This window comes from Artibeus jamaicensis, unplaced genomic scaffold (genome assembly GCF_021234435.1).
Source record: "Artibeus jamaicensis isolate MK-2021 breed Jamaican fruit bat unplaced genomic scaffold, CSHL_Jam_final scaffold_474, whole genome shotgun sequence".
In the NCBI taxonomy this organism is placed as follows: domain Eukaryota; kingdom Metazoa; phylum Chordata; class Mammalia; order Chiroptera; family Phyllostomidae; genus Artibeus; species Artibeus jamaicensis.
The window spans coordinates 18,564,145-18,574,555 of NW_026522046.1; the positions used below are offsets into that span (position 1 = coordinate 18,564,145).

The window sequence follows — 10,411 nt, forward strand, 5'->3', positions numbered from 1 at the left end:
TTGCTGGTATTTATCTAGGGATTAAATACTGAATGCTCTTCTAAGCATTTTACATGTGTTAATTCATTTAATTATCTTAGTAACCTAAGAGATATCAACCATTATTATACTATTTTATCTTTGAAGGAATGGAGCTATCGGAAGTGAAAAAACGTGCCAGTGATCACCTACGTGATAAGTGGTTCCAGGGCCCCAGGCTTTTCCCACCAGTCTGTTCTGCCTCTCCTGATGCTAATTAGAATATTTTATCAAAACTTACCAAGAACAGAAGAGAACAACACCAGAGGGGTTCATTAGAATCACTGGTCAGCAGTGGTTACTATGATATATTGTATGTTGTACATATTACAGATAATATATAACTATACTCTGACTATATGTATGACTTACAGATCTGTATATAATTAAATATCTGTACATATGTGTATAATGCTCAATGGGTGCACCCATTTAGAAACTACTCGAGACTTTTTAATAAGGTCTATCACTACCTAATACGCTGTCCAGTGGATGGATGCCCGTAGGATTCTGGCACATTTGTTTCAGAGGGTGCGATCACCCTTGCTTTCAGTTACCTGGTGCACTGGATACCTCATGTCGTCATCAACATCAAACACATAGGGCTTAATTCATAAAGAAAAACTTCTAATGTTGCTAGGCATGGTGACACTTAGCTAGTGTTTTTATTTTATATGATGTTAATGAAACATTATTTTACCAAAACTGGATTTTTCTTATCTGTACATTATACATCAATAGTTGATATTGAGAACTAGATTTTTCTAAACATAACTGTCCAATGGCCTATTAAATTAAAATGCTATTTTATACATTTTAAAGTGATATGGAATTAGTTAATAAAAACACCATTACTTTTCGTTATAAAATTATTGTTAGTGTTCTCTATTTTTGATGCTATTAAAAGTCAAAGTTAATTATTTCAGATAACTTTCCTATTAAGGCAAGCTTCAAATAAACATTATTTCTAAGGTAACATAGAAATATATAACCACTTCTGTCCTTCAACTTGTGTATAAGTGTGTGTCAAAGGAGAGGAAAAAAGGACTGATCTGCTATTTTGAATGGTTCTTTCCAGCCTCTGAAAAGTACAGTTGGATTTATTTTTTTCTCTGCTCACCATTGGTGTGTGTGTGTGTATGTGTGAGTGTGAGAGAGAGAATGAGGAAGATAATCAGAAATACAAAGTAGTGTCAGCAAGTAAGAAAGATGACAGTCTTACATTTTGATAATGATATTTACATTATCAAAAAACATCATTTGGGTTCTAAGTTGCCTATTCAGAATTTGCCCTTAATTGGAAGTCTGTGAACCTTACAGCGGCAACATCTGGCGTCAACATGTCTAAACAGCACAGAAGGAAGAAGGTTGAGTCATCTAACTTTCCCCCTCGTCTCCTATCAGACTACTCTTGATGAATAATTTATCCCCCCAAATTGCCACATTTGAAAGCATAATTAACAAATAGGTTTTCTTAATCATGTTGCCTTTGTTACTTTTGGTTTTCATCCATGCACTCTTTTGTTCTTTTACCTTTTTCTTTCATTTTTTAAATAACAATTTCAATTCATTTAAGCCAGCAAGTTGGCAGTGTAACTGGAAACTAATAATTTATGCCTGTGCAAAACATGTTTTCATCATTCTTTGATAAAAGAGGTTAAGAAATTGGTTGTATGAAAAACTTAATGATGATGTGACTTGCTGGCGAAGTGGATTTTTACTACCTGCATCTCTCACACCCAAGATTGTTTTATTTAACTTTTTTTTTTTTTTTTTTTACCCTGGGAAATCTTTTTATTTTTTTAATGTGGAAAAGTAATGGGTTTATCACTGGTACTTGATTTTCCATAATATGAAAAATAGTTACATTAAATGTGAAAATTGTACACAACTGTAACAATAACTTAACAGTCTCAGCAAGTTTTCTGAATTGGTAAATAAGTAAAGAAGCAAGACAAAATGGAAAGCTTCTGAAGGGCCCGGGAATTTGTAACCCCCAACAAGCTTTCTGAATGTGGGCAAGTAGCTTAACTTCCCCGATCATATACCTTTGAAGGAAGAAGGTTAGGTGAAGATATTCTTTGGTTCCAAACATTTATAATTATTTTGTAACTCAATTTCAACGTTTAAATCCTAGCATGAAATTTAATTTACACTTGTTTTGGTGTTTACCTTAAAGCATGAAAGTTTATCCTAGTTTCATAAACACTCTCTGATGTGTTAAATTAGGATGTCCATGTGATTAAACTCTTTTTTAATTAAACTTTTGAGTCACATACTCAGTTCCTTGCAACCACAAGCTAAAAAATTACAAATGACATTTAAAGTATAATAGTCTTTTTATCATTATATTTGACATGCTTGCTAAGGAAGTTTCAAAAGGTATTTGTCCAATTACATTTTTAGATCATTTCCCACCCCGATGTTACTGTGGGATAAAGGAACACTTTTTACACTTAGGCCACCAGGGATAATTTGAAAATGGTACGTGGGGTGAGCCCTCAATCACTTCCAACTTTTAGATGTCTAAGTGGCGTATAACCGCCAGCGTCACTCAGAAACATCTAATACTGGTTGGTCCTTGGCAGTGACCTTAACATTTTTTTTGAACTCTTAGAATCACTTGTGGCATGTTCGTTGAAGCTTTTGTCAGTATTTCCCTAGGATATGAGTTTTCCAGAAATCTATTCATTTAAATGGTGGGTACTTATGTGGTGATCCGGTAACATTCCGTACAGAAAACACGGTGTGCTTTTGATATCATATGTAAGAGCACCATTTATCAGGCAAAGGCCTGATAAGGGATAGGAGACTGGGACTGTGTGTACAGTTCTGCTGGGGCTCCATTTATCATCTGAATAAGCACACACTTATTTTTCCCTTCGTTTTTTATTGGTCAGGTTACATTATTTTCCCATGGTTGCCCTAAAGCATAAACAATCAGAAATTACTATAGAAGGGTTAAAAATCTAAACTGTTGTTAGGAAGACATGACAGTAAAGCCGAATGCATGTTTAAACGTGAAACCAATAACTGGACCTTTTTCTTTTGTATGCTTTTGAAAGAATGAATGGCAGTCACTTTAAGGATGAGAAGGCTTTAGTGACCAGCCAAAATTCAGATTTACTGGATGATGAAGAAGTGGAAGATGAGGTGTTGTTAGATGAGGAGGACGAAGACAATGATATTACTGGAAAAACGGGAAAGGAACCAGTGACGAGTCATTTACATGAAGGAAACCCTGAGGATGACTACGAAGAAACCGGCGCACTGCAGATGGGTTGCAAGACGTCCCCAGTGAGGTAAGTACCTCGGGCGACAGTAAATAAGCAAGAGTAGAGACATACGGTTGTAATGCTCCCGCTTTGCTCTTCCAGTAGAGCAGTATTTTAGGTGATGGGCAATTTGTGGGTAATAAATCATAAAAATTGAATTTGAATTAGCAAAGCACACACAGTGGCTTATGTTTAAATAGATGAAAATAAGGTGGTCATCAACAGAACCCACAAGCATATGTGTATACATGGATGTTTGTGGGACTCTGCTGAACCTCGGGTAGGAAGGATACATGAAAATTACATAAGTGCACGATCATTTATTTAGACTTTACCTAAAAATCTCAAAGAAAAAAAGATTTCAACATTACCTAATTTATTCAATCATCTGGTGTGTTATTAGTCAATATTATTGAGATAAATTTCACTTCACTTGATTTGTATGTGATCTATATAGACCATAGATTTTTTTTCATGGAAAAATTAACCAAATAGTTAAATTTATGAGAGTATTATACTTTCCTGTGGATAGTGGGTGCTATCTAAATGTTATCATAAGTAGCAATGATAAACGTATGAATTCTGTCTCTACTGCATTGCTGATTTCACATGTCATTGACTTTACTTATTTATCTGAAACACATGCTTGCTTTAGTTACAAAAAACCTTGAAAGAAGTATATTTTAAAATATAATATATGTAAACCTTTTAAAGCACCCAATACTTGCTGCATGCTACTTTATACTGCAAATTTAACATTCGACAACTGTATAGATTCAAATGAAAAGTGATTTGGTTGCATAATAAACTGAAGAAGAAAAAAAATCCTCTGTGCTTTCCCATTGGTTCATTTTAGGTATAAAGAGGAAGAATACAAAATTGGACTTTCTGCTCTAGATCATATAAGGCACTTCACAGATAGCCTCAAAATGAGGAAAATGGAAGATAATCAATATACTGAAGCTGAGCTCTCTTCTTTTAGTACTTCCCATGTGCCAGAGGAACTTAAACAGCCGTTACACAGAAAGTCCAAATCACAGGTACATATTTTCCAGCAGTATAGCATCATGGTGACATTGTGCCTTTGATGCCCAAAGGCAGCTCTCCTATGTTGCAGTATGCCAGAATCTGCACAGGTTCAGACGCTGTACTCAAAATGTTCAGATCCTTACTTTCTATGACCGAATACAAAATAGTTCACCAATACCGCAATTCACGTGGCTGCGTTCTCCACAGAAACGCTATGACACCCGCTGTTCTATAAATCACTCCCTTGTCTTGCAGTTCCCTGACACCTGTATCGACAGTCCAAAATGTTCACTTGCACCTACCTATGTATTATATCACATATTTTCTAATTACTCTGTGTCTGTAATTTTTGTCAAATTAATTATAGTTTAAGATCTTTGGAAAGTGAATTCTGCCTTTTTTTTTTGTCCCATACTATACATTGTTAATTTACAAGTTATTTAATTATAGAATTTAGAAGTAAACTGAAAATCAGAGATGAAGTGAGTTACCAAAAGTATGCAGAGATTTAAAGGCAGATGTGGAAATAAAATGTATCAATTTTTATTGCATTAATTAATAGGTGGTGCCCAGTTCATTGGTTTCTACAGCATTCTGTCAACACTGAGGTAACTAAAATAACTATTTAAGGATCCATTAATACCAATTAAAAGAGCCTCAGTTCTTTTATCACAGAAAAAGGACGTCAGTGCATGATATCCACACTCAACCAGATGGTCTTTTCAGGTCAATTGAAAAAAAAGAAACTTCCTGTTATAACCATATTTGTTGGTCATTTTGGCTTGATTGGTTATTTCATTAGTCCATTTTGGAGGTGGCTTCATATATTAAACTATGTGACCATATTGACTTGTACATTTGAAAATGATTTTGTATTTGGCTGAGAGGTTTTGGGCTGGTCTTAGAGCAAATGTGGTCATATCTCCATTAAGGTGGGGAAAATATTTAGCCAATGGGATAATGTAAGTTTTTAAATATAATTCAATTCAGTAAAAACTCTAAGATAACATGTGTGGTAATAGGCAAAATAAATGTTCTTTCTGAATTCATGTAAAAGCAACCAGCCCCAACACAGGAGTTGCCAAGCTCCATGAACTTGAGAACATCATGTCATGACTGTAGGCACCATTTTCTCACTGGAAAGTGGGTGAGTGGAGAAGATATCTAAGATCCCTTCCTGCTGTATGAGCCAGTGGGATCAAAATGAATCACTCCATTTCTAACATTAAAAAGAAACTAGAATGGATACCTCATTTTCACTTAGAGGTAACCATAAGAGGTGGCAAGTATATTTTTAAACTCTTGATTGGCCAGTCTTCCATCCTCATTGATCAGAGATAGTGGGGGTTCCTGGTTTTCTTTTCTTTTTTTAATTTTTAATAATTATTCTACCAAAATACTTTTCATTATAAAACACAATACCTAAAAATTCCTTAAACTGTCAGAAATGAATGGAAAGCAGAAGGACCTGAAAACTTAAAGATAATTGATATATTTTAGTACCAGCTTTTTGAAAAATAGATTTTATTTATTTCTTTTTAAACGGAGAGAAAGGGAGGTAGAAAGAGAGGGAGAGAAATGTCAATGTGTGCTTGCCTTTCATGTGGCCCGCACTGGGGACCTGGCCCACAACCCAGGCACGTGCCCTAGACTGGGAATCAAACCAGCGACCCTTTAGTTCTCAGGCTGACACTCAACCACCGAGCCACACCAGCCAGGGCTAAGTACCAGCTTTTTGGCATAAAGTTCCTGCCCAGCTGAGCTAAAAATTATCATCACAAGAAATAATAGCATTTTTACAATCCTGACTCATATTCATATTGTTACTTGATAATGTCATATATATCAGTTTGAAAATGGTCAGGTCTTTTTGCAAAATGTCATTCATGAAACTCTATCCACTTATTTGATTATTATTAACTTTCATTTTGTGCTGGAAACTTATCCTCATGCATGAAAATGTTTATTTCCTTTGAGTACCAAAAGGCAGATATTGTTTGTCATTTTCTATAATATGAATAGATTTAGATGCTTTACTTGAGACATTTATGTGTTTAGTTTGTGATTTTTATAGCGATTGAATCCAAAATAATTGGCTAACACAATAGTGGCTATATTCTGTCTGTAATCTTCTCTGTAAAACTTTATCCTACAAAAATAATTTCATGATTATAGGTACACTGAGCTAAGCACTATATGTAAGTTAGTGCTTATAATTCCTCCACAACCCTTGAGGCAAGTTTTTGTTATTATTATCCCTATTTTATATGAGGAAAGTGACCTTGAGAGGTTAAGAAGCTTGCCAAAGGTCACCCAGCTAGGTGAGGTTAGAAGCCAGGATTAAAACTCAGGATTCCCAAATTTTCTCTGTACCCTCTTTTAGTGTCCCAAATATCAGAATGGGTTTGGTTAAAAACCATTTCATAATAGTTTTTATCTTGATCTCTAAAAGTGGGAACATAATTAGAATAGATTGTTTAATTTCTATGCACCTTTCACCCATACTTTATACCAAGGATGGGGACTCTATATTATTTATTCTTGGTTCATTGGGTCCTAGCACGGTGCCTGGAATAGAGTGGAAGCTTAAGAAATATTTGTTATATGTCTGCTGAGATCCAGATAGGCAAATGGTGGAGGTCCAGAAGGCAAACTGCATACAGAAAAGTCAAATGTGTACATTCAGAGCAATGACCCAGCAAATCAAAATCAGCCTGCAAGGGCAGCTTTTCTAACTGAATGCCATGATTAAGGAAGAAACCACAGACCAGCCACATGTCTCAGCATGACTCCCAGAGATGAAATTCTGCTTAACAACAGAGGCATTTTGTCTTTGTTTACAGACAGTGGAATGTCTTTGGCAGGACTTTAATGATTCCACTTCAGCAGCATTTTGACAAGCCAGTTTAGCAATGGATGAGACCAACAATGGCAAATCAACAGTGAAAAGTTCACTCCCAAGTCAAGACCAAACATTTCATTTGAATATTTTACTTGGCAGCAAGTGGGAGATTCGCTGCACAGTCATTCAGAATGTGACATGATAATAGGGAAGACAGAGTACTTCCTCCCAGAGCCCCTCCCTGCACCTCCCGCTCACAGACGCGGGAGCACAAGTGGGCCAGCATGTGGTGGGGACTGGCATTTGGTTTTATTTTTTGTAGAGCTGACTTGATCTATCTTAACTTCCAAGGTCACTGGGTGTCAGCACTGAATATTTCAGTCATGGAAGGGAACTGGAAAAAGAACCCTGGATTAAAAGTTGGCATGTTTTAGTTATGCCTCCTCCACTAACTAGTTGAGTGATTTTGGATGAGTCATTTTACCTTCAGTGTTCTCAGTCATAAAGTGCAGGAGTCCATTGGACTTTTTTTCCCAATAGACTACAGTGCTGTCAAAGCAGGTCTATATCTTATTCATATTTGCACTTTCTGTCACAAGCACAGTGTGATATTTTTGGTGAGTTGAAGGTGCACGTGAATAGTGGATGCATGATTTATTTATGGTTGCCGGGGGCTGGGGGGAGGTGACTCCTGTTTCTTAATGGAGGCACTGCTGACATTTTGGGGTAGGATAATTAATGTTTTGTTCTGTAGATCATGTCACTGATTTGGCACCTAGGTACTGAAGGCCAGCAGTGAATCTACATTATAACACACACACACAAATGTCCCACACTTTTCCAAACACACCCATGAGAGATGCTCCTACTCAGAAGCCCTTCTCTTTCTAACATTCACTAATAGTGTTCTTCAAATCCCAAGTGATGTTTTTCAAATGCCATTTACTGAGTGTCTCCTTTCTACCCAGGCGTACGCTATGATGTTGTCATTGTCCAAGAAGGAGTCCCTCCATTCTACATCCCACAGTTCTTCCAACGTCTGGCACAGTATGGCAAGGGCTGCCGCGGAATCCAGTGCCATCCAGTCCATAAGCCACGTATGACATTCCCAAGGTTGACCAGAGTGGGACCAAGTCCGACAGTAGCATGGCTCTTTCATGTAGAACTATTTAAAAGACTGCTGAGCAGAATGCCTTAGAAACCCGAGGGGTCACTCATTTAAAGTCTGGTGACCTTAAACTGAATGATTAAAAAAAAGAAAGCAAAAGAAAGAAAGAAAAAAAACTATTTATTCTCGATATTTTGTTTTGCACAGCAAAGGCAGCTGCTGACTTCTGGAGGATCGATGCGACGTAAAGTGATACAATGAATATGAAACACTTGCTGGGGAAAAGGCATCTTCCAGTTCACCCTGCCCTAGGGCGCGGGCGGGGGCGGGGCAGTTGAGAGGGGCAGCATTGGGAGGAACGGACACGCCATAGAAACTGAGTTCTCTTTTGTACAAGATCACCTGACACATGATTGGGAACAGTTGCTTTTAATTACAGATTTAATTTTTTTTTGTTATTAAAGTTTTATGTAATTTAACCCTTTGAAGATGGAAGTAGTTGGCTGAAATGCACACTCGATTATTATAGAAACTGATAACAGGGAGTACTTGTTTCCCATTAACTTTTGCCTTCTTAAGTACATTGTTTAAAATTAGGGAGAAAGGGTATGTGTATATTGTAAACTATGGATGTTCAGTGCTCACAGAGGTTAAGTCAGTGAAGTCACCTGTTCATCACCAGTATCACTGTACCACTACTACACTAATAAATGTTTGCCAAATCCTTGTAATAACATCTTTATTTTAGACAATCATGTCACTGTTTTTTACTGTTTAATTTTTTTGTGTGTTGCGTGTATCATGTATTTATTTGTTGGCAAACTATTGTTTGTTGATGAAAACAGCACTGTTGCCGTCAGCCACTACTTTCTGACATCAGCGGCACACCCCTTTCCGAATTTCAAAGGACCAAGGTGACTGACCTGTGTCGGGAGTGCCCAGTGGTGTTTGGCTTTTCTTAACATTCCTTTTGTTGTTGTTGTTGTTGTTTTTGTTTTCCTTCTTAATGAGCTAAATACGAATAGATGCAACTTAGTTTTTGTAATACTGAAATTGATTCGATTGTATAAATGATTATGATTTCTTTCATGAGAGCATGATTCTTCTGATTAAAAACTGTACCCCATATTTTATGCTGGTCGTCTGCAAGCTCGTACGATGTTATGTTCATGTTAATCCTGTTTGTAAGATGAAGTGTTCCAGACCTTCTGTTAAAAGAGAGACGTAAATAACAGACTGTATCCAGTTATTTTGCCCTTTATTGAGGAACCAGATTTGTTTTTGTTTTTGTTTGTAATCTCATTTTGAAATAATCGGCAAGTTGAGGTACTTTCTTCAAATGCTTTGTACAATATAAACTGTTATGCCTTTCAGTGCATTACTATGGGAGGAGCAAGTAAAAAATAAAGACTTACAAAAATGGCTATTTTTCCCACTGTGTGGTATTTTCCCTTCTCATGCAATTTTAGTTTTCCTTTGGGACCCAGTTATTTAAAGATAGGATGCCTGGGGCCTTGGTGCCCTACCAGATACATGGGACATGAGGAATGTTGATGTTGTTTTCAGATGACAGAGGGATAGCCCTTGGCCCGTAAGGAGTTGGGGTACCTCCTGCTCTCGGTTCTGAACACTTTCACAAGGTATGAAGTCAGTGCTCACGGGCAGCACCGCATGTCCTTGGTACCACCCCCATGGCCACGGCACCTGACTGAGTCAGGACAGAGCAGCTGACAAGTTTTCTACTCGATTTTCCGTAGTACATGCCAAAGGAGTTGTCATTTGAATAGCACCAGTACTGTCCATTCATTTATAAGGGAGAAGAAACAAACACTTCTAATGTCCTATGATTTTTTTAGTCTTTGTCCATGTGCAAATTATTATTTTTATGCTTATAAACAGAGAATAGACTTAATTTTGTGTTTTTTTCTTTGCTCTGGCAAAATAAAATAACTCTGCATATTGCTACAAATTCTTCAGAATGATCATTTGGCAGTTGCTTCATATTTCACCAGGTGTGAGCTATAATTTCTTCAATCATTTCAATTTTGTTGGAAATTTTCTACTTCTCGCTTATGTCATAAATAGTAGTTCGATTTTTGTGATCACATTGTGTGTGATATATGTACACACAGAGTTGGA

At 36.8% G+C, this 10,411-nt stretch overlaps 1 protein-coding gene across 10 annotated transcripts in view; it reads left to right on the forward strand.

Annotated features, from left to right (window-relative positions):
• MECOM (MDS1 and EVI1 complex locus) overlaps window positions 1-9,694 on the forward strand; it is a 551,406-nt gene extending 541,712 nt beyond the window's left edge. For 9 of the 10 annotated variants that reach the window (XM_053657783.1, XM_053657784.1, XM_053657785.1 and 6 more), the window contains 3 exons: window positions 3,084-3,320; window positions 4,150-4,333; window positions 8,133-9,694. In XM_053657783.1, the coding sequence (XP_053513758.1) occupies window positions 3,084-3,320; window positions 4,150-4,333; window positions 8,133-8,267 (556 nt within the window). In that variant the 3' untranslated portion in view covers window positions 8,268-9,694. The remainder of the gene's footprint in view (window positions 1-3,083; window positions 3,321-4,149; window positions 4,334-8,132) is intronic. The other variant, XM_053657787.1, reaches the window with a different exon arrangement.
• Window positions 9,695-10,411: the final 717 nt, after the last annotated feature.